Source organism: Gymnoscopelus microlampas (assembly GCF_963454915.1).
Source record: "Gymnoscopelus microlampas genome assembly, chromosome: 17".
NCBI classification, from domain to species: Eukaryota; Metazoa; Chordata; class Actinopteri; order Myctophiformes; family Myctophidae; genus Gymnoscopelus; species Gymnoscopelus microlampas.
The window spans coordinates 40,773,317-40,798,385 of record NC_139954.1 but is presented as its reverse complement, the minus strand read 5'-3'; the positions used below and the strand labels follow the sequence as shown (position 1 = coordinate 40,798,385).

Below are 25,069 nucleotides of genomic sequence, written 5' to 3'. Positions count from 1 at the left end.
CCCCCCTTGTAGTCTCCCTTCAGTCCCGGACCAAAGCAATTCTGAGCGCTCAGATCCCCCGAGGGCCTATGAGAGAGAGAGAGCGTACTGCAGGATCTCAGCTCGGAGAAGATGGGGCTTTTGATGAGGCTGATAAATCAACAAAATCCGTTTTCATGAAAGACTTGCGATTCTGTTTTTCCCCGCGACTTCTTCTTCTTCTTCTTCTTCTTGCACGTGTCTCCATCGCTGGGGGCGGAGCGTCAAATCCAGCATCTCAGGGAAAGGATAACATCACAGTGTTGCAGCCTCTCTCTTCAGAGCCAGCGTTGATTTCGTCGACTAAAACTATGACGAAAAATGTCTGTCGACAACCTTTTTTCACTGACGAAAACTAAATAAAAACAAAATAAAAACTAAAGCTATGAAGATGTAAAATATGACTAAATATATTGACAATTTCGTCAACAAATAAAAACTAGACTAAAATGTTTGGGAAGGACTAGTGGAGAAGAGATCCAGTAGAACTAAGACAAGTCATCATACAGTAGGTGCGCGCGGGTGTCAGACCGAAAATCAAGAATTGCACCACACCTACCATGAGCTACCAGTACAGTACTTTACCGGACGACTTGCCGCACCCAAGCCATGCTACTCATACACTGAGTTGGTGGGATCAAACCCATGACCTTGTGGTCTAAAGGCGAGACGGAACTAACCGGACACTGTATAAATATAGTGGCGATTTATAGTCACTAATGCTTGATTTACACTTTGAGCAGCACCAGTGTTGTATCCTGAAAATAGCAGATCTACAAGATCAAAATGTACCATGGTGCGACATGCTGCAAGCTTGTAGATCTGCCGTTTGTGGCGCGGCTGATGCGCAAGGCTGCCGGAAGTTCCATCACACATGGAACGGAAGTGAATGCCGGACATGCACAACAACGTGACCATACCCTACATCAGGGGCGTGTGCGAGTTGTCCAACAATTTAACCTAATGGTTAAATATCTGTGTGACAGCAGAAGGGGGTTTAGTGGCTTCAACAGTCCATATAAACTAAAGAAACTGCAGGTAGAGCTTTCCCTAGTGCGTGTTATAGGGCTTTGCAATGGCTTACTGCAATTTTAGTAGGCTAGACAGGTTTTTCCCCCCAGCAGCACAAAGGTGTGTGTGTGTGTGTGTGTGTGTGTGTGTGTGTGTGTGTGCGCGCGCGCGCGCGTGCACGCTCTCGCTCTGAGCTAGCACACAGCACACCTCATCTTTGACATTCCAGACGAAGCTTGAGCTAAAGCCTTCGTTGGTCCGTACAGGGAAATCTGCGCGACGCCACCAGAATACTAAAGCCACCCCTCCATCATGTGTAATTGCAGCCCCTTCAAGCTAAACAATGGATGTGATGGAAGCTCGGCGCAGTTTTGTTATGCTGATTGCAAAACGCACCCTTTGGAGCCTTCAATCTCTCCCAGCCCACCCTCGAGGCCTTGGAAGCGAAGACATTACAAAAGGGAAAACTTTGCCATTACTCGTGATTCTCTCGCAAAGTATTCCTAATTGTACCTTTAACAAGCGATGTCTGCAACCTAAGCGGCGTAATTTAAGTGAGCTTGTGAAGTTCTGAAGTAGGCTTATTACATAGTGATGCAGAGGTGTGTGTGTGTGTGTGTGTGTGTGTGTGTGTGTGTGTGTGTGTGTGTGTGTGTGTGTGTGTGTGTGTGTGTGTGTGTGTGTGTGTGTGTGTGTGTGTGTGTGTGTGTGTGAGTGTGTGTGTGTGTGTGTGTGTGTGCGCGCGCAGGCGTTCGTTCAAGTTGTTGTGTCACAATCATTTTGTGTTGTGTTCTGCTCGTCGGAGATGCCACAGCTGTCCTGTCGTTTTGAGGGTCCAGCCCTCTACATAATCAGCCGAGGAGTCAAGAGAGACTCATTGGGAGCAGATTGTGCTCACGTTAAAATGAGCTCTGCTGTCCTTTGTAGCACAGTCATTCTGGCACAAAGAGTTATTGGCTGCAGCTGGTGCACCTCTCTCTCCTGCCAGTCACATTCACATGAGAGCTCATCGTTATCATCTATTCATCCAGTCTTCTCACGCTTGAAGTTAAACAAAATTAGATATAGATCTTTTTTTTTGGTTGTCGTTTGTTTTCTTCCGCACACTTCAAGCAATTCAAGTCCCTGCGACATACTCCTTGGTGTAATTGTACATCAAGCTGCATCACGCTATATGGGAATCAGGAGATAGGCTCCTGACCTATGGGCCACATGGCTCGGGAACTGTTGGTTATCAAGGCTAATTACTTTTTTTTAGCAATTACTTCAGATGTAAAAACTGTCTTGGTTAGTTTTTCTTTCAAGTATGTCTGCTAAGATGAACATGCCCAGGTGTCGTTACAGCATCTTTAAGCAGTAATAACTTGAGCGTGGTTAATGCTCAAGTTAAACCGTATATTGTTTGTCATGTGGCAAGTAGCGAATATGTGGCTGTGTCTTCTCGCACATGCAAGTTTTTCAGCAGAGCATAAAAACTTCAGTTGAATTTGTTTTCAGCCTGAAATTCTAGTCGGCGGAAATGGGCGGGATCTATATGGAGATCCCAGGAATCCAATGGAAACATTTATTTGATTGTACGAGCTACGGTTCAAGAGGTACTGTATAGGCCAAAAACGTGAAACGTTTGGAGTGCCTCCGTTTTCTGCAACTAGTCCTACAGATGTTGTCCAAAACTCAAACAAATCTGTACACATTCTCTCTAGAGCCATGTGATCAAGATGTGTAAGTCCACTACTTCTTTGTTTGTTTAATCTTCGGCAGCGCCATCACGGCGCCAACTCACTAGGACCGCATTACACCTTGAGATAACGTCTCATTGGGTGTTATTCGGCTCTGCAACGCTAGAGTCGCTGTTCCGTAAAAACATCTCTGAACCAGGAAGTGTCTCTCCGTCCGGTGAATTATTTTACATTTTGGCCAAAAAGTGTATTTTAGACGTGAGGAGTGGGGCTCAGAGTGTTCCCACTTAGTAGAGTTGGCTTTCAACTCCATAAAACCGTCTTTGTTTTGGTGAGTAGCGAAAGTGTATTTCTTATTTTTACTCCCGACGAGAGGTTGTGTAGCCTGTTCTGCGGGCGCATTGGCTCATCGGTCCCATAGCCTTAAGGAGAACTCCTTCAGGCTAATGGACCAGAGCTAAATGAGCACTAGTGAGGACCAATTATATGAAGATATGCGGTTGGAAAATGGGTGAAGTGTTCCTTTAACATGCTCGGACTTGCAATGCTCTGACCGAAGGATGTCTTACAAACGTGTGCATGTGTGCAAGGTCAAGTGTGAGTGTGTGAGTGTGTGTGTGTGTGTGTGTGTGTGTGTGTGTGTGTGTGTGTGTGTGTGTGTGTGTGTGTGTGTGTGTGTGTGTGTGTGTGTGTGTGTGTGTGTGTGTGTGTGCGCGCGCGCATGTGCGTGTACTGTATAGTGAAAGGCTTCCTGTAAAGAAGCCCTCGTCTGGAGTGTGTTGTTACACAAGCTATTGATTATGTGTTCTATGGTCAATTAACTGATGCACTCTCCTGCACTTATACTGTAGTGAAGCAGACAGGGAGAAAATAGGAGACGGACTCAACCCTACTACTGTGGTGAGCAGCACAGCTGGTAGAAGGACAGGCCAGTTCTAGGAAATGAACCGCTTACTAGATTGTGCGAGAGAAATAAGCAACCAGGTCTATGAAAACAAGCCGAAAAGAAGCAACTATAGCAACTATACATTGGCTATTTGAAAATAGCCGATCTACAAGCTCACAACGCATCACAATGTGACCATTTCACTCCCTTTCCTGCTGGACACAATTCCTGCTCCATTCCCTAAATGGAAGAAAAATAAATGATTGTCGTTAGCCAGTTCCCTGTTCTATTTAACTCTAAACGTTTTTTTCAGGCCAAGGACCCCTTAGTGGAGAGATAGATGAAACAGGGACCCCCACCACATTTCCATCAAGCCATTGCTTTGGTTCAAACGGAGGCAAATGAAAAAGATGAGCAATGGAAAGCAAAATATGATAAGCTCTTTGAAGAATGGGAGGACAAGACGAGAATAATCTCTGAACTTGAGAGCTCAAGTGCAAAGATGAGATCTGCACAAGAGAAAGACAGCCAGAAGACTGAAACAATATTATTATATTTTCAAATATATTTATGTAAAACTGTTTCCACTGATTTCATAGATAGCTTCATACACTTGTTTGACAGCACTATCATCAATCTACAAGCTCACAACGCCGCGTTGTAGACCGGCTATTTTCGATGAATGCTCCCCCCCAGGACAGGGATGCTAGGGTTCAAGTAATGTAAAAAAATCACACCCAGTGTGAAGTGGGCGGTGTGGTCACAGTGGTCATCACAGTGATGGAAGTTGACTTAAAGAAAAGTAATATTTCTGAAGTGTGTGGTGCTATTTATAATTATTAATTTCATCATGTGTTTTTTTTAATACCCTTTCCCCCACAATGTGTGATTCACTTAAAGGAACCATAAATGTGTTTTTTTAAAAGTGCATAGTCCTATTTATAGGGCTATGCACATGTGTCATGTGTTTCACTAGCCAATCACAGTCCTGAATAGAGTCAACCAGTCTACAATGGTGGCCAATCACGGTGCAGGGTTAGGGGGGTACAATGGTGGCCAATCACAGCGCAGGGTTGGGGGGGTACAATGGGTGGGGGGGGGGGTACAATGGTGGCCAATCACAGTGCAGCGAATGTCGATGTCCAAACCTCACATATAGGGGTGGTTGCACCGCCCAAAAATATAGATTTTTTTTTGCCGGCCCCCCTGCAGTACCTCTGAGGACCCCCTGTTGGAAGACCCATGATTTACACAGTGTGTAAATGAAAACACTTCAATGGCGACTCGGCAGCAATGTACTGTAGCTGGCCACGCTTGGCCGTTTTGTGAGCTTTTTGTCGCTGCCATGAGAACGCAGAATGACTGAGGATAAACACAAACGCTGGAAGTATCTGTTGGCATTTAGCGTCTGTCTGGGCTTGCACACATGGAGATACGCATGCTGAGCATTGTGAAGCCTCATCCCTTAGCCACCGAGTTGGACTTGGTCGTTTTTCATTCGCTCTGCACTTTCATGGTGGAAGAGTTGACTAATAGGCCTAATTTGTGAATCTGTCTTAATTGCTGCGTGAAAGTCAGCATGGCTGATTTTCCCCTCTGCGGATCTGGATGTGAACCAAAGTGATGACAATGCTGCTCTGCGCAATGGTTCTCAACCTCATATCCATGCTGTCGGGGCAGGAACCTCATATCTCAATTTTTCAACTTCTTTTTGTTTTCTTTTTAATTAATTCCCTAATTTCATCATACAAGAGAGTATCACATAAGTAGTGCCAATGGCAGACCTACAAGCTCACAACGCGTTGCAATGAAACACGTTGTGTACTTGTAGGTCAGCTATTTTCACTATTTTAAATTGTTTTTAAAATGATAATAGAAAAGGCTATGGACTTACAAGAGTCTCACAAAAGTAGTGCCAATGGCAGACCTACAAGCTCACAACGCGTTGCAATGAAACACGTTGTGTACTTGTAGGTCAGCTATTTTCACTATTTTAAATTGTTTTTAAAATGATAATAGAAAAGGAACGGCTTTGGACTTACAAGGTTTCCACCCGACAGCAACGATACCCTTAATATGCACCAATTAAGGGTTTGATGGACAACGGTAATATAAGCCTCCCTCTCCAATTTCACGACTCGTGACATATTTGTTAGAGACCAAGTTATTGTATCATGAACATATTAAAGAGATAGAACAGCATTTTGTAGACTTTGAAAATGGAGGACTGGTTTGGATTGGCTGAGTTTCTTCATGAAACAACTCTCCACCTTCTTAGCACAGAAACCATATGAACACAGTGTAAAAAAAACAAAAAACAAAAGTCCTGCAGCTACTTATTTTAAAGGTAAAGACGAAATAAAGAAAAGTTGTTATAGAACTGGTAACTATAGCCTGAGAACAAAGTGCTTGTTGGGGTCAGGTGAAGCATTACCTTTTGTCTCTAGATGTAAAGGAACGGGAAAGAACTCGGAAGCATCCAGGAGAGGAGAAGTCTACAATGTGACAATGCCCTCTTTTCTTGCATTCAGCCAATCGCAAGTCAGGCTGCATTCAGCCAATCGCAAGGCAGGCAGGGTGGGGCTTCCAAGTCCTGCAGGGTGGGGCTTCCCAAGGCCTGTGCACTTACACAATATACTACAGCTTGGGTCTGGGACCCCAAGGTGGTCCTCAGAGTAACTACAGCAAATATTTGTGCGATTCAAACTTTCTTTATTTTTTTACATTAACCACTTGAACCCTAGCATCCCATTCTGGGGAGAACGTTCGATGAAGAGGTTTGGTGTAGAGGAAAAAGTATTGAGGGTTTTAAGCAGTTCAATATCTGAAAATATACATTAACATGAATACAATATATTAATACAAAAGGGTAAACGAACAAACAAAAAACATTAATTTACACAACACTGATGATAGTCCTGTAAAACAAGTCTATGAAGCTACAGTATCTATGAAATCTATGAAAAAGTTGCATCTGCAAAACAATGTTATACAATATGTAGTGGGCGGTCCCTGCTGCTTCATCTCTCTCATGGTTTTCTCTCGGGGGTCCTTGGCTGGCCTGAAAAACATTGCAGACCCCTGCTGTGCAGAGACACTTAAGGTCTTAGCCCTGGGAATAGCGCCACACCCCCCTCAACATCTCCAGCGTTGCCCTCTGCCTTGTGGCACTTTGAAAACTCATTAATTGGACACTACATTAAAATGTCAGCACGATCCTACAAATTGTAGTGGGGGTCTGCATAGCCCCCCAGTCCCATTTACAGTACACAACCCATCGTGGGTATACTGACTAACTAGCTAACTGACTGACTGACCAACTGGCTGAATTGGCAAGTCAGTTGCCACAATCTTTTTCATGTCAAGTACCCCCAAGTGAATGTGTATTTGGCCACAGCCCCCCAGAAAATCTGAAATGTTTATATGTTTTTTAAATAGCAGATCTACAAGCTCACAACTCGCACTCTGCTATTATCAAATAGCTGATGTATTATATTTAGGGTTAAAGTGGTTAAAGACCCCTGGGGGTCGCTGGACCCCACTTTGAGAACCACTGGCATTCACCATATCGTCTCTGTTCGAGTGGATACCTCATAAAGCATCCCTATTCTGGACATTTTGGACGAGTTAATACTATAATTGAACAGTACTGGCCTCATAGTATAAGCTTTTTATCATTAGCTGTTCTGTTATTGTGCATGTGACTAATTTGACTAACCTTGATCTGGCATGACTTTAGCAGCAAGCGTGGCAGCCTTGTACCGAAAGCTCATATCAAAGAGGAGCTCATTTCTTATCTGGCAAACAGGGGGTGTGACGGTTGGCCATCATTTCCATTTCAAATTAAGTCCATTTCTATCACAATGCTCTCAATACACTGAGGTAGCTTGTCTTGTTCTCAATTTCAGGTATTGTAATCTATCCATATGCAGCTAGCTCACTGTTGGATGGGACATTAGGGGCCATATTTTCAACCAAAGTTCCTATACCCACCATTTGGGGATTTAGCACAAACACACACACACACACGCGCGCAGAGAGAATGAAAGACAGAGAGAGAGAGAGAGATTCACCACACTGTAGTACAGTACAGTGTAGTACAGTACTGTAGGTAATGAAATAAGCATTATTATTATTATTAGTTGCCACGTACACTAAAGTGAAGTAAATAAAACTCTCGACATGTCCAGTGCAGGCGCGATCTACAAAACAAATTTAGCACTGCGGGTGGTTTTAGAATCCGCTATGCTCTTTCCCAAACGTGTGTGGGCACTGGACAATTTTTGGGAAAGCGCAACAACACGTCCACGGGCACACTTCCAGGTGCAAATTACGGAGTCGGCATAATGAATAGCGGGTAGGGACAGAAAACCGTTTAGGGACAGTGCCAGCTGCCTTGTGCGTAACTCACGGGTAGCGGGTAGTGCGAACAGGTAAGGCACTGGCAAAGATGGGGCCCTAGAACTCTTCTGAATGTGTGCAATCAGACAAAGTGAAGAACTCTGAAGAAAGACCAAGTGGTTCTTGTCTAATTTCCATCAAATACTGGGGAGGGAAGTGAACAATGGACTCGTCTATGTATAGACAGTAGAAGTGTTCAGATAGGCGTAGTTGGACAGTTTGTTTTAGATAAAACTCTCCCACAGCAGTAAGATGGTCTGGCCAAAGTCAACAATATTCACATGTAAGGACATTTGCAATATCAACACTGACCTTGTCTGATGAAATGCAATATAAGTGGGAACACATTGAGCTGTGTTTCCAGAAGCATTGAACAGTCTTCAGATGAGGAGGGCATCCGTGACAAATTGTGAAGTGTGACTTGGAGGACTCATCTACAGTAGCTAAGCTGGAAGGACATTTTCACTTGCTGAAAATACTATTCACTTTTTTAGAGCCGAAAAGACAAATACACCAAGACAACTTTGGAACAGCTGTTGGCTCGTGATACATTGGACACCTAACTGCTCCTGATGAGACAATAGTAGGTCATTTCAAGTGAGTTGGACTCAGAGTCAGTCAGTCTGGTTAGTTTTAACCAAACTCTTTGCACAAAATGATTTGTTGGGGTAAGTCATTTTAATACCTGGGAGTTTTCACATAGGATTCATAATGATCTGCAAATTGTACAGATTAAATTAATTTGGCAACTATATCTTTACTAATCTTAACTAATATCTTTATTCTCTCTGTCTCGCGCGCGCACGCACGCACACACGCACGCACGCACGCACGCACGCACGCACGCACGCACGCACGCACGCACGCACGTGGTGAAGGTATGGAGAATGTTTCACCAGGTACAGACCGCACCTTCAAATAAGGTTTTAAAGCCTACACTTTATTGACCGGAGTCCCCCAGGCTCTACACTTGGTCCAGGAGAGGGTCTTGACCGTGTCTTAACTTCCGGGAGGTCTAGGAGGCATCTCCCCTGATGGGAGATATGCCAAAAACAGAATTTAAAAGCAAGTTCAATCAAAGTCCAGTAATGGAAGTCCCTGCGTTGTTGGTTTTGCACCATGTGACTGAACAGAGTAAATGGTGGGATCATTGAAATATGTTACATTTTCGTTTTTTAATTTTGTATGACAGTAGAGCAGGGGTCTTCGACGTTTTTCTGGCCAAGGACCCCTTAGCTGAGAGACAGGCAAGGCAGGGACCCCCACTACATATTGTATAAAACGGTGTTGCAGATTAAACTTTTTCATATATTTCATAGATAGCTTGACTTGTTTGACAGAACTATCATCAGTGTATGTTGGATTCATGTTAATGTGTATTTTCAGGCATTTAACCACTTAAACCGTCAATACTTCATAAATTTGACCTTTGGCTCTGTACTTGGTCTGCTCTATTTCCCCTCTATACCAAACCACTTTGCCGATTTACAAGCTCACTGCGAGGCGTTGAGAGCTTGTAGATCTGCTATTTTTGGCAAAAAGTCCTCCTCAAAATATGCTAGGGTTAAAGTGGTTAAAGTAAAAAAAAACAAAAAAAAGATCCTATCACACAAAGATCTGGCGGCCCCCCTGTAGTAACTTTGAGGACCCCCTAGGTGTCCCGGACCCCCTGTTGAAGACCCCTGCAGCAGAGGATCACAGGTTGGTGGTCGATACTAATGTAGGTTGGTTGGATACTGTTTTAGATCAAGGATGCTGACCATGCTGCTCGCTGATGCCAAGCCGCTGGCCATGGTGAACATTGGTGCCAGGCTTTGGAGATTGTTGCTCACAGGTGCCAGGAAGTGTGGCGCGGTGCTTGCCGGTGCAAGACTGTTGGTCACGGTACTCGTAAAGAGATTTGTTAAAGACGGAAAAAAGTAGGAACACAATACAGTAGTTCTCAAACTTTTTCATGCCAAGTACTGCCAAAATGATATGTATTTGGCCGTGGACCCCCGTCTCAAATATTTTGTTCCAGGGACCCCCCAGAAGCAAAGATTTGAGTTAAATATGTTCGCATAAAAATATATATATTCATAGGTTTGCACACATTTTCACAATTTTTCAAAAATAGCAGATCTACAAGCTCATAGCGCGACACTCGGTGCCGCACTATGAACTGCTATTTTTGAATTGCCAAAGTATAAAAGGTAAAACATTTTGTAATGCTATACACATTTTGCTGGGAACCCCCTGGTACCCCCCAAGGACCCCTGGGGGTCCCCGGACCCCACTTTGAGAACCAATGCCCTAATAGACCCTTGGGGTACACCGGTCAACACAAGTATACACAGTAGGGTTTAAGTTGTTAATGCATAAATTGACGCTGAAATATTACATTTCAGCATAAAAATTAAATGTGATAAGACATGAACATGAAACTTTAAATGCCATTTTTTCCCCCCTAGCAGCCTTGCCTCAAACGGAGTAAAACAATCTACCTCAGTTGAGATCATTGTGACATAATGGACTTCATTTGAAATGGAAATGACGGCCAACTGTCACACTCCCTATTTGACTTAACAGATAAGAAATGAGCTCCTGTTTGATATGAGCTTTCCGTACAGTTAGTGTTCAAGCCAAGTCAAATGCTATGAGTCCAGGCAGCAAGCAGAGTGAGCTTTAAAGTGAAAATGTAAAGAATATAAACAAATAAAAGTGCCAATAAACATTAAGTTGATAATATAAAGAACCGTGAATGATTAATAACAAGCTGCTATTAGAGTGTAACAGTTAGGGTTTCATTTAGAGAAGACACTGGAGTAGCTCGGACAATTTAAGCCTCTTTTATTAAGGTGTTGTTGACATTAGACCAAGTCATAGAAAGACCGGACACATAAAGCTTGATTAACTTAACACACCAACTGGGGCTCTGTAGCAGGAGAACTGGTGCCTTGACAGTACTGGATAGAAAATGTGTGGTATATGACATTAAATATTAATGTTACTGACAAACATACAGTATTTAGGCTACTATTCAAAGTTTTGGTAAGTCTGAACTAAACTGATCTGTCTCACATTTTATTTGTATTGATTGATTGAGTAAACAAATACTACTTTTTATTCATCATTGTGATTTTATTTCATTCAGAATGTTTTATACGTCTGAGAAAAAAATCTTGATGATGATGAATGGATTTCATAACTCATGTCTGGTATCAGACTGCTTAGCTGGAAACAGGATCATTTTCCCGGTCATATGGCTGAGGGCCCCGTGTTCCCTCAGCCATATGTTCCCTCAGTTTAAGGTTAGGCTTGGGGTTAAGGGTTAGGGTAAGTTTTGAGGGAACATACACTGTAGGGCTGAGGTAACATAAGTTACTGCCCAATTTCCTTGAAACAAAGGGAAGGGGAGGGAACAATGAACAACGTTCAGACAGGAAGAGATGGACATTTTGTTTTAGATAAAACTCTCTCACACCTCTCTTCATGTGTATGTAAATCTGCGATAGCCACCCTGACCTTGTCTGATGTAATGCAGTATAAGAGAGAACACATTGAGCTGGTTTTCCAGAAGCACTGAACATTGTCTTCTGCCACTGCTGAGGAGGTAATCTCTGACAAACTGATTTCAACACAAGTGTGACTTGGAGGACTCGTCCAGCTAATCTTTCTACATCACCATGGAGAAGATCAGGGCTGTCACCCTTCTGCTTCTATGTCTGGCTCTGCTCACTGTGGTCTGCAAGGTAAGAGCTGCTCTTCACATTGCCCTCCGGAAAGAAATGATAAATTGTAATTTACTGATAATTTACTATTCACTTTTCTTTTTTAGACTGAAGAAGAGCTGAACCAGAGACCAGAGAAACGGAGAGAGAGCCGGAGAGAGAGACAGAGAGAACCAGAACCAGAACCAGAACCAGAGCCAGAGCCAGAGAGAGGGAGAGGGAAAAGAGCACCTCCAGTAGGCTACATTCATTTAAAATTTAGGGCAAAGGTTTTAAACTAAATTGTGTAATTTGTTGGTGGTTAGGGTTAGCGGAAACATGTTAATGACAGCACCATTTCTGTCTCTTTCTAGCATCCCCTGTGCAAGGCAGGCGAGCACTGTGAGGTTCCTGGGGACACCAAGTGCCTTTGCCTCCCCAAAAAATGTCTGCAATCTCAAGCCCACGGCGTGGGTTACAAGTTATGCCAGTAATTCTAATGGCTTCTAATGACTTCCACTCAATTAAAGAGAGATTATAATCAATAATGTTTGTGGCTCTCTGTTTCTGCATGATTATTTTATTTTCTATTGGCCTCATTTGAGGTCATATTGCAAACAGAAACATGGTTCTTCACTATGCTGTGTGTGTGTGTGTGTGTGTGTGTGTGTGTGTGTGTGTGTGTGTGTGTGTGTGTGTGTGTGTGTGTGTGTGTGTGTGTGTGTGTGTGTGTGTGTGCGTGTGTACATACACACACACACACACACACACACACACACACACACAAGCTCGAAACGACACCGCAAAGCAACGCTTTTTGAGCTTGTAGATCTGCTAATTTAGCAATCTTTGAATTTAAATCCTGAAAATATAGTATATATATATATATATATCCAGTATATTGTGTGTGTGTGTGTGTGTGTGTGTGTGTGTGTGTGTGTGTGTGTGTGTGTGTGTGTGTGTGTGTGTGTGTGTGTCACACACACACACACACACACACACACACACACACACACACACAATACTGGATATATATATATATATACTATATGTTCAGGATTTCAATTCAAAGATTGCTAAATTAGCAGATCTACAAGCTCAAAAAGCGTTGCTTTGCGGTGCCGTTTCGAGCTTGTAGATCCGCTACTTTCAATGCTTTTGTGTGACACTGTAATATTTTCACATTATTCTACAAAAAAACAGTTAAGTTAAAATATGGAGATAAGAGGTTTCTGCCCGACGGCAACAATATGAGCTCACGTAAAATTGAGCTAGGAGTCCCTTGGGTACTCCAGTCAACTAACTATATAAGGTTTTAAGGAGATATGTGTCGGATAACACCCCGTCCCCTACTCTGTCTAACTTAACTGTCTGTGAAGGCAAGAGGAGAGAGAGAGGGGTAGATGAGATGTGTTCATAATATAAGCCTTATCCCTGGTAAAAAAAATAAAAAGAATGGCCTCCGTCTTAAGCCATTCAATCCGGGAAAGTGTCTCTCTCATTTTAGATGTCTTTGGCTATTCAAAAATAGCAGATCTACAAGATCCCATCTTGTAGATCTGCTATTTTGGAAAAAAATCATAAACATTTGTGCAAATCTTTCAATATATATATTTTTTCAAAGCGAACATTTTTAACTCCAATATTTGCTTCTGGGGGTCCCTGGAACAAAATATTTCGAGATGGGAGTCCGAGGCCAAATACATATCATTTTGGGGCTCCTTGACATGGACAAAGTTTGACCACCACTGATATAGCAACCAAACAACAAAAATGATATGTATTTGGCCACAGACCCCCCCATCTCAAAATAGGGACCAACACAGTAGCAAAGATTAAGTTAAAAATGTTTGCTTTAAAATAATATTTATAATCAAAGATTTGCACACATTTTCTAAATCTTAAAAAAAAATAAAAAAAATAGCAGATCTTCAAGCTCGTACTGTAGCTTGTAGATCTGCTATTTTTGAATAGCCAAGGTCTAAAAATAATGGTTATAGCTAAATTCTAAAATGACACAAATGCGTTCCCGGACTGAATGGGTTAATAATAGTGAGGCCCTTCCAATTATTGCTTAATGTAGCACGGCTTCATAGAGGAACGCCGGTCCATCGGACGAAATCAGGCACTTTCTTTTTCACTGCATATGAGATGGCTTTCCCTGTCACAGTGCGCTGGCTGCTCCCCCCCCCCCCCCTCACCCCCCCTCACCCCAGCCTCGTTAGGCCTTTTATTGGCCCTCTGACTGGAGCACAGAGAGAAGTTTTGGAGGCGGAGGTGTGTGGATCTCAACAATACTCCTGATTCACTGTTCCATGTGTCATGTATGTACAGTGGGAACACGCAAAGCCAAGGAAAAGGAAATGGCCTCTATGAGGCGGGTGAGTCAGTGCAATGGTGGAAGAAGTACTACGATTTAGCAATACCACAATGTAGATAAGATATACTCTGTTATAAGTAAAAAGTGCTGGATTCAACATTTTGGCTCAGTCCAAGTCTGAGCTCCACATTGGAGCCACGACGTTTCTATGTGGATACCAAGATCCACATAACCTTTTAGTTTTCACGCGCTATTATTGGTTATTTGTCGGGCATTCGTTCAAAAGTCCCATTTTATACATTATTTTAAGGTGTGACAAACCCCACATTGGATGGTTAGAATTTTATCTCTGACTGGATTTAAATTTTCTTAGTAGATAAACGCCCATATAGTCTGTCGGGTGGAAACCTCATATCCAAAACTGTTACTTTTCAGGATTCAAATTCAACAGTGTCAAAAGTAGCAGATCTACAAGCTCAAAACGTGTCGCTTTGCGCCGCGTTTCGAACCTGTGGATCAGTGGATCTACTACTTTTGATGCTTTTGTGTGACGCTGTAGGCCCAAGTAGGGCGTTTCTGCCTGATATATTTCTGAAAAGCAGGACCAGTGGTAGCCTATATATCTCCAAAATGGGCGGGACTAGCTCAGCTTTGTTGCTTGCTTTCCTCCATTTCTTTATTTGTTCTCTTGCTCTATACTTTTATTTCTTTTCTCAGTCCCCCAGTTCCTTCCTCTGTGTGACTCCAGTGCTCCTAGGAGCTGAGGCAGAGGTATCAGCCAGTGCATCCATGCAAGCATCCATTAGGCAAAAACCAATTTCACACCAAGCCAATTTCATAAATATGGAGTACGGCCCTGTGGCGTCAGGAGGGGGGAGGCTTAAGGCTCTTAAAGGTATAACGAATAGGATTTGTTGGTCGCGGTTCGGAAACACAATATTCATAACGTTGGCTCCTCCTCCCCATCTCAATGAGATCCAGTTGCTCAGGTGGCGGAGCATTGGTGAAGTGCCTGCCCACCACCGCGGAGGTTGTGGGGTTGAATCCACCATGGTGCATCTGGCTTTGTCAAGCGTTTATACCTTTTAACTGAAAAAGCCACTCCAGTGAGCCATGTCAGTTTTTTTTCTCTCTGTGTTCTGCAATGAAAAGCTGCAATGAAAAAAAAAACAAAAAAACATTTGCCTGAGGATGTTGCTGTTGAGGGATTTTGCCTGTCAATCATCACCTCTGCTCAATCTGACCCCCCCCCCTCCCCCCCCCAAAAAAAAAGGAGAAGCATAGGGGAGGGCAGAGGCGGGGAGGAGAGGGGGTGGGATTAATGGACTGTCACATCAAAGTCCACGGGCCAATCACAGCACTATTCTGAGCCTAATTATTCAGAAAACCCCAGACCACAGAAAATCCACTGAATGTTCAAAGTTCAGTTTTTTTTTTGTGTAGTTGAGGTCAAAAAAGAAAGAAAAAAAATACATTTGATGTCATGAAACCTTTAAAAATGTACACGTGGGGTATATGAAATGAAATAATAGTCTACAAAAATAATGCCTCTCCCCATTGAGATTAATTGTAAATAAAACATCTAAGTTCTTAAAGTGAAGACTAAAGACATAGATCTATCCTTATGGACCACGCAGCACACCATATTGTAAGAGAAAGAAGGTACATAAAGATGACCTCCAATTGATCTTGCGTGCCAGCTGGCGTGTTAAGGGGCATTAAAAAAAAAAACAGGACTCCACTGGATGCCAGCGGCTCCACAATTGTTATGTTTTCCACGTCCCAGCCCAGCCTTCCACCCAGGAGCAGGACGCACATCTCAGGTTTTTGAGTCAGCGGCCCTGACGCCGCCGTTTTTCATTCTATTCATAGCCGGCGCCGCAGAGACAAAGATCTCTTTGTACATGCACACAGGAAGAGGGCCAAGGTTTGCTTTTTTTCCTTCTTTTTTTTTCGGGAAGAAGGCGGGAGAGGCGAGGAGGGATGAGAGAGGAGTCTGGAGCTGTCAGTCTCATCTCTCTGCTGTCTCCCCGCATCCATCCTCGCCGCGGCTGACAGCAGTCGTCCGAGCAGAACGCCCGCCCCGGCACCCGCCCGCCCGCCCGCCACAGGTAATTCATATTCTCCACCTGCGTGGCCCCACAGCACACCGCCGCCAAACACAAGGAGACTGACACACAGGAGGAGGGAGGAGGAGGAAGAATGGAAATGGGAGAATAAGAAACAAAAATGGGAAAAAGAGGGACGGAGGGACACAGAGGGCGGAGAAATATGTGACCTCTTAAATGTTTGTGTTTTTTCATAAATTAAGGCCCTACTTTATCATGCTATACAGCATTACACAAAAGTATCGAAAGTAGCAGATCTACAAGCTCAAAACGCGGCGCGTTTTGAGCTTGTAGATCTGCTACTTTTGATGTTTTAGAATTTGAATCCTGAAAAGTAAAGTATTATGAGGTTTCCACCTGCAAGAGACGATATATATTCAGTGTGTGATTCTGCATCGATGCAGCGACATGACATCGATTTAATTAAATTTAACGTTAAGACATTTATGTCAAGTATAGTGATTATAAATACATCACGGCAGTTTGTTTTGCTTTTATAATCGATGAAAAAAAATTGTGCCATGTGCAGTAATACAGAAAAGTGAGATGCATCGTAGAATCTAATCGTTAAGAGGTGAATCGTAATTGAATTGAATGGTGAGGCACACCTCTAGAAGGATAACACACCGAGAAACAGACAAGGGGACGTGCAAGTACTACCTAGAGTTGTTTAACGATACCAAGGGACACCCGGGGGTCCAAACTGGATCTTTACAATTCTTTGTTTTCAGCTTTTTGTTACACTTTTACAGTGAAAATTGGGGTCCCAATGATAAAAAAAAGAGTTTACACACCCTTAAGTCCATTAGGGCCCCTGGTGAAAATGTCTATATTCTGATAGTAATCCTTGCTATAGAGTGTTTGTTCAGTAACAGGGGTCTCCCCGTCGCTCCAGCTCTTTAATGAACAGAAAATAAATGTTCAGGTGGGTTGCCAATTTCAGCCAATCAGGAGAGAGTGGCCATTTATCATCTTACATTTTATAGTGTTCCAGTTCATATTTGTTTTAGTTGTCTCTTCTTGATTGGATGAAATTGGTATACTGACCTGAAAACACAATTTCTGTTTACTAAAGAGCTGGGGAGACGGAGACTATACTGTTACTGAACAAACAACCTAAAGCAACAATTACTATCAGAATATAGAGCTACATTATTTAACACATATTTGAACAATATCACTACCCTACCTCTAAAGGGTTTACACATTTTGCTGGGGACCACCTGGAACTCCCCGAAGGACCCCTAGGGGTCCCTGGACCCCACTTTGATAACCACTGCTTTATAAAAATAAGTATAAAATAGGTGTGATATATGTGTTGTAACTTATAATAATCGAGTTACTTCTTCTTTCAGCTAATCCCCATTGGGGTCGCCACAGCGAATCATCTGTTTCCATCTGCTTCTGTTCTATGTGTCTTCCTCCATCACTCCAGCCTCCTGCATGTCATTATCTCTCTCTGAATCCATAAACCTCCTCTTTGGCCTTCTTCTTCTCCTCTTGCCTGGCAGCTCCATCGTCAACATCCTTCTCCCAATGCACCCCTCATATCATCTCTCCTCTGCACATGTCCAAACCATCTCAACCTCACCCCCCTTGTCTTATCCCCAAAGTAGCTATAGTTACTAAAGTTTTCAAATAACTGCAAAAAAAAGTAGGATATTTGCCTCTGCGATGTAGTGGAGCGGAAGCATAAAGTATAAAAACATGGAAATACTCACGTAAAGTAAAAAGAATACTCAAAATTGTACTTAACGACTTATGATGCTTATGATAAAATATGGACTCCTTACATATTCTCATATCTCAGATGGATTGATGTGAGGACAAGACCCTAGAAAGTGTTAGAAAAGCAACTGCGTCCGTAAAACCTATAGCAATGTGTTGTTTGTGGTGAAACATTTATCATTATCGTTGTAATGTTTTGTCTGTTTTGGTGGTGTTGTGTTTTTTGGTATCGTCTGTTATACACTGTACTGTCTCTCGCCTTGACACAAAAGGCCAAATAAAATAACAAATTATATTAAAAAAAAAATCCTTAACCTTAAACCCCAGCATCCGTATTCGCAGAAAATAGCAGATCTACAAGCACTGCGACGCGTTGTGAGCTTGTCGATCGGCTATTTTCAGCGAAAGCTTCCCCGCAATAACATAAAACACACTAGTACAGAGCCCTGAGGGACACCGGTCATTCAACCATATGGGGTTTAAGTGGTTTAGTGCGGTACTCGAGTAGATGTACTCAGTCACCTTTTCCACCGCTGAAAGTGAGACCGCAGTGAAAGTAGCAGCCATTATGCTTCATTCTCTGATGCCCTCTTTCTCCTTCTCGCTCCCCCCCCCCCCCCCCCCCCCCCCACTCCACTCCCTCTCTCCCTCCCCCCCCCCCCCCCCACTCCCTGGGGGGGGGGGGGGGGGGGCTCTCTGTGGCGTAGCGTAACCGATAGGCGATTGGATTGAGAATAATTCTCTCTAATGACGCGGCCGGGCTCAGTGCTGTTAGTGGTAATGAGAACACACGCTACGTGACCGGAGCACAGAATGATGCCGCCGCCTCTTTCTGGAATGCTTCACCCATAATGCACTACTGCTCTGTTGGCGGCCTCTGGCCTCGCCATGCAGCCCCCGAAGAAAAACACACAAGGGTATACCGGCATACACAGCAGCAGTGTGTCTGTCTGTCTGTCTAATTCAGGGCTAATGCAGAGTTACTACGGGGGGGGGGGGGGTGTGGTCGGCAAATCTTTATGTGATAGGAACTTGTTTTGTTCTCTTTTACATTAACCACTTGAACCCTAGCATCCCTGTTCTATGGGGAACACCTAGACGCCACCTGGAACACCTGACTCACAGCGAGGCGTTGTGAGCTTGTAGATTGGAGATTTTCAGCCAAGACGTTTGGTGTAGAGGGACATAGAGCCGACCAAGTATCGAGGGTTTAGGTGGTAAATGTCTAAAAATAAAAAATACAATTAATAGAAAAGATCAAGTGTAAACGATATGCATTATTCATGCATTACAGTATGTTACATGCATGCCTACAAAAACAAAACTGATCACAGACCACATTTGCATTTTGTGCTTCTTCCGCTTCAGTCAATTCAATATCCCATCCCTAACAAACATGGCGGTGGGGGCTTGGTGTGCCACTACATTGTCTTTCCATGTACCCCTGGGTGAGCCCCGCCCCCGTGGAGCTGGCAGGAGCTTGGCACAGCTCTGCCTCGGTGCCCGCCGGAGGAGCCTGTAATAAACTGGCACGCGAACGAACGCACGTGTGTTCCCCGCCACCTACCAGGCACACATGTTACATGCATGTTTGCCAACCATGCCATTTCCGCACCCCCGCCCCCCCCGTGGCACGTTGTGGGTGTGAACGCCACAGAGGGTCTGTGTGCATAACTATGCTCCCCCCCTCCTCCCAACACGCACAACACACAAGGTAAATGTAAATTCCCATCGAAAGGAGGCGTCGTTCACTGCCGCCGATTTTCCTTTTTCTCCTTTGTACATAATTATAGTGTTTTGTATTTGTTGATGCAAACTAAAACATTTACACATTGTGTAAATGTCTTACGCTACTGTATGTTGATGAATTGAATAAATAGGACCACAATGGAAACAAGACCCCAGGACTTTTTTCTATTATCCTATTTAGCCTTAATGTCTGCCTGTACCACGTGCTGTTTACATTTCTGACTAATAACGTCTTCAATCAACCAATCAACATGACCTACACACACGTATGTACTGTAACACAGTTTTAATTGATTCCACTTGCTCCCCAAGTGAGGTACATTTTCATTGGATATTATAGGCATGACATTGTGGATATAAGTATACTGTCCATGTCAGAATGGTGTCAGTTAAAGAGCGAAGAGCAGGGATATGATCCGTTCCTCTGCGATCAAAGTTTTCTACAACAGCCTTAACTTAAACCCTCTAGTCCATGTGAAACAGACTTGAGTTACAACTGTAGTTGGGCCGCTCTTTTTCCATCTACACCAAATCGTTTCTGCACAAAATGCCGATATACAAGACTTCCAATGAGTCTATACAGTATGTTTGGGTTTGAATGCAGGTGGGTGCACGCACGCACGCATTTCGGTACGTTTTTATCCTGATTCATTGTTGTCTGGTGAAATTAAGTTAATTTGACCTTATTAACTCTCATGCTTGATTTTTAGCATCACTTTATTCAGCAAAGAGTATAATTTGACGGTAGAAGCAACATTGTCTAGTAGTGGTGTAACCGAGTTGTGTCAATTGGTGTAAGCAGTATTTTCCCCTAAGAGTATGATCATACACAGGAAAACTGTGGACATACACACAGACAGACAGACAGATAGATGAACCTCGTTAACTTTGATCATTCCCACTGATCAGTCCCACTGGGCTCTAAACTTGGTCCCCTCTTTTTTTCCTCCCCTCTACACCAAATCTTTTTGCAGAGAATAGACAATCTACAAGCTCACAAGGTGCATCGCTGTGACACATTGTGAGCTTGTAGATCTGCTATTTTCGGTGAATGTTATGACATATCCAGAATAGGGACAATAGCTGCTGATTGGGGCATCTATACATGATACATTAAGAGGAGAAATTCAAACCATGTTAATACATTGAGGCAGAATGTCTCTCTTCCTTTTGAATGACTTGCTCTCTGTAGCTTTGGCTGACATCCAACCACCATCACACTAAACCTAAACTGCACAGCATACAGTGGAAGGGAATATAGTGGCCAATGTGCCATTAGCCCAGCAGGGGGAACTATTGCAACTCATCTTGACCAACAGAGACTACAGAGAGACTTGTGGGTGGTAACTGAGACCACCCACCTGCCCTCGCCTCAGCGGAAAGAAGGAACAAAAAATAAACAGATGGATGTGAGAGCCACTCGTGTCCAGTATTATTGGACACGTCAGATGACTCATCAAATGTAACCTGGGACCCAGCATCAAAGATAAAACTGAGCCGGTAGGGGTGCTTTTAAAAATAATGTATATACACGTATACATATATGGATATTTTGCCAACCCTGACATTTTGAATCAAATGGATGAGGGCAGTAGTTCTCAAAGTGTGGTCCGGCCGGGGATCCTTGAGGGGGTTTCAGTGGGTCCCCAGCTAAATTAATTAAAATAGCATCAAAGACTTCCAGACTTTTACTTGTAATGGAGTACTTCTACATTGTAGTATTGATACTTTTACTTAAGCAAAACATTTGAGTACTTTTTCTACCACTGATAAGGTGCTCGGGTGGCACAGTGCTAAAGTGCTTGCCCCACCACCGTGGAGGTTGTGGGTTTGAATCCACCACGGTGCATCCGGCTTTGTTGGGGGTCTCTATACGAACACAATTGCCCCGTGTTCGAGGGAGGGAAGCCGGGCGGGAGGGATGATACTTGTCACTGCACGTACTCCTACAGGCCATGGGGCGGCACCTGTCAGCAGGGAGTGTTCAGTGTTGGGCGGGAGGTGTAGGACGAAGGCCCTACATCCTCCCGGTGGGGGCTCCTCACTGGCAGGTGAGTCAGTAGGATACAACAGCAGTGACTGACAACACAGACATGTGTGTGCGGTGGAATCAATTGGCATAACGACTAAATTGGGGAGAAAAAAAGGGGTGAAAAGAAAATCAGTATAACCACTTTTACCTTATCTTATACATCAGCTATTCAAAAATAGTCGATCTACAAAATCGACTATTTATGCCTGGCACAAAATCTTTTCAAATGGGGGTCCCCTCCCTGCAGACAAACACATATCAGTTTGGGGGAAAATGAAATTGTTTGAGAGAGAAACAGTGGAGGAGGGGGACAGAAGAACAAGAACCGGCACTGCTATAATGCTTCGAACAGGAATAGTAAAAAAGAAAAAAGGAAAAAAGCGAGCGTTCGAGGCTGTGGATCAACGTATTGAGGATGAGGAAGGCATTGGGAGACGCTCAGCCTCACATCTTGGTCTCAACTTGTCATCCCGTTATTAGTCAGATCTCTGCTCTTTGAACAGCATCGTTCCCACATGAAAAAAAAAAAGAAACGTTCAAATCCCCCTCGCCCGCCTTGCTTCCAGCATTGAAGCCCGCCTTTGAAAACACACGCCTTGTCGATTTTCATTCCGTGAGCAGCACGACCATTACCACCTATATCATTATTTAATCATCTGAAGCCAATAGATTCCATATGTATGCGGGTCCTCCCTGCATGCTCATTAGCCCGAGGTGTCTATTTTTAAGAGCACACGCGTGTGCGTGTGTGTGTAGGTATGATACCGACGACCTTTTATGGGCTTAGAGGAGCGGAGGGATTTGAAAGATGACACCGAAGGCGGCCGATAAGGAGGCATGGAGGGCAAGGGGCAACGTGCGCTTTCATGCGAGGCGAGCGCATGCCAACATACACGCATGCGCGAGCGCACACACACACACACACACACACACACACACACACACACACACACACACACACACACACACACACACACACACACACACACACACGTTTGTATTACTATGCCTGTGAGTACATGAACGTTTTAGGACGGCGATTTTATCCCTAACCCTGAAGCCGAAAATAGCAGGTGTTCAAGCTCACAACGCGTCGCGCTGCGACGCGTTTTGAGCTTGTACATCTGCTAATTTCGATGCCTGACACCAGCGCACCACTGGACTAGCCCATTATTAGTTCTCAAAGTGGTGTCCGGGGATCCATATGGGGTCCCTGGTGGGGGTTCCAGGGGGTCCCCAGCAAAAGTATAGTTAACGTAGCATCACAATCATTTTAACCACTTTATCCATTTATATGTTGGCTATTCTAAAACAGCAGATCTACAAGCTCACAGCGTGCCACTATACAGTTTGTGCCACACTGCGAGCTTGTATATAGGCCTATCTACTATTAAAACACTAATCTTGTATTCTAGGGGTCCCTGGCACAAAACATTTTCAGAGGGGGGTCCGCGGCCAAATTCATATAATTTTGGGGGTCCTTGGAAAGAAAACGTTTGAGAACGTTTGAGAACTACTGCCTATAACTACAACGAACCAGTATACCAGAGAGCTGGTGAAGACTCTAAAATAAATATTAATAACAATCTGTTGTTCCATAAGTCAGCATGGGGTGTCAGCCACTGACAATTGAATTAATTTGCAATTATGGGATTTGCTCATAAATCAATCCACCTGCTGCGAGTGATGAACCAGAGACGCGACGGAAGCGAGGCGGCTTATTCGCTTGGCTGCCATTGCCTGCAGTCACATCAGGTAAATCAGCGCCGCGGTTCTCAAAGTGGAGTCCGGGGACCGCCTAGGGGTCCCTGAGTGGGGTTCCAGGGGGTCAATCTATAATTTGTTGTTGAGCTTGTAGATCGGCATCATGAGATAATGTAAATATTTGAAACATTTTGAAAAACTTAAATAGTCCATGGGCCAGACCAGATGTCGGTATAGTCCATATCACTCATGGTGGCAAAGGTTACTTATATATCATTTTTAAAGATCCATATTTGTAGATGATATTTTGGCATGATAACCCTTCCTGAGTCACAGCTAAATTAGTGTTAAGTGTATTAGTGTCAACTGTTAAAGTTATAGCCTCCCCCATTGAAATATAGCATTTTAGGATGCTTGTGCATGTCTTGTTCATTGTTCAGGACATAGTTCTACCTTTTATATTATTGTGTTTGGTATAATTTGGGGACACTCTGTGCTTTCACTTAAGACCTTTTGTGAATATGTATGACATAAGGTACAGTGGTCACTGAAGCTCTTGGCTCTGGTCTGGCCCATGGACTAAAATCTTGGGGGTCCCTGACAAAAAAAAAAGTTTTCAGATGGGCCCCCCAAAATACATGCACCGTTAATTTAGGGGTCTTTTGACATGAAACATTTTGAGAACCACTGAGGTAATATAAACACACAGTAAATACTTAGTAGGAGGCAAACTACCACGATAAATAATGAGAAAATAATGTGAAACCCGCCGTCGTCTGTGTTGTTGCTGATATTCTGATCCTTGGCACCTGCCGTTGCCACATTCCCCTTGGACCACCTGTGTTTAGCTCAGTAACAGCTGATCACCTCCTTATGGCAGCAGCCAGAGTTAACTGCCTTGTTAGTCTTCATTAGCAAAGCCTAAGCAAAATAAGCTTCCATCACGGCTTCATTAAAGCTGCTTATATGTCGTCGCTGCCAGTCGGGTGGAAACCTTCAAAAGAAACTCTTAAAAGAAGAGTGTGTTCCGATGGATCCAATGTAGTTATTTAGTCACAAGCTCCTGTGGGCCATGGGCCCACTAGTAAGAACCACCACTGGTTCTTTTTCCATGTCAAGGACCCCCAAATTAACATGTATTTGGCCGCGGAACCCTGCATCTGAATATGTTGTGCCAGGGACCCCCCTCCCCAAGGACGCTATAGCACAAACATTAACATTTGAAAGGAGGGAGTTTTGTCAGAGCGGTCATGTTGTGTTATGTATGTGCCACTGTTAGTGGGATACCATGCCATAGCAGCTCTGCCTCAGGCTATGCATAGTGTTAGACAAAAAAAAAGAAAAAGTCTCCCTGGTTCACTGACAGTTGTGCCTGGAGGCATTGTGTTTTTCGGGTTGTCCGTACCTCCATGCATAGAACATCTGTCTATCTGTATGTTTGTCCAAGCCATGTGAACGCGACATCTCAGATTCTCAGGATGAACTGATTAGAAGTAATGGGTAAATAAACGTCACGGTCAGTGTGGCCTCACAAAACACATTCATTAAATCCCTGTGGTGAAGTCCTCACCACATGAGTCTAGAGACAGACACACACGTAAACGGTGACACATACGGCAATGCAGTATTTCTAGTTTGATTCATTTTAAGGCTCACGTACAGTATTAGGTCTGCTATAGCGTTGGTTCTCAAAGTGGGGTCCGGGGACCCCTAGGGGTACTTGAGGGGGTTCCAGGGGGTCCCC

At 43.7% G+C, this 25,069-nt stretch overlaps 2 protein-coding genes across 2 annotated transcripts in view; one reads left to right on the top strand and one right to left on the bottom strand.

Annotated features, from left to right (window-relative positions):
• Positions 1-9,327: 9,327 nt before the first annotated feature.
• Positions 9,328-25,069, bottom strand: part of erbb4b (erb-b2 receptor tyrosine kinase 4b) — a 623,270-nt gene continuing 607,528 nt past the window's right edge. Inside the window, exon 29 of the transcript XR_014602804.1 lies at positions 9,328-9,428. The gene's annotated coding sequence lies outside the window, so the exon portion shown is untranslated. The remainder of the gene's footprint in view (positions 9,429-25,069) is intronic.
• On the top strand, positions 11,556-12,209 carry LOC311064960 (uncharacterized protein). Its single transcript, XM_084085048.1, has 3 exons — positions 11,556-11,726; positions 11,813-11,941; positions 12,059-12,209. Exons 1-3 carry the CDS (start codon positions 11,661-11,663, stop codon positions 12,176-12,178), a joined length of 315 nt encoding a protein of 104 aa, XP_083941174.1. The 5' UTR covers positions 11,556-11,660; the 3' UTR covers positions 12,179-12,209.

Excerpts from the sequence above, each read along its gene's own strand:
- LOC311064960 (XM_084085048.1), top strand. The coding sequence starts at position 11,661 with ATGGAGAAGATCAGGGCTGTCACCCTTCTGCTTCTATGTCTGGCTCTG. Across the intron at positions 11,727-11,812 it reads TGCTCACTGTGGTCTGCAAG|ACTGAAGAAGAGCTGAACCA; the intron begins GTAAGAGCTGCT and ends TTTCTTTTTTAG. Across the intron at positions 11,942-12,058 it reads GAGGGAAAAGAGCACCTCCA|CATCCCCTGTGCAAGGCAGG; the intron begins GTAGGCTACATT and ends GTCTCTTTCTAG.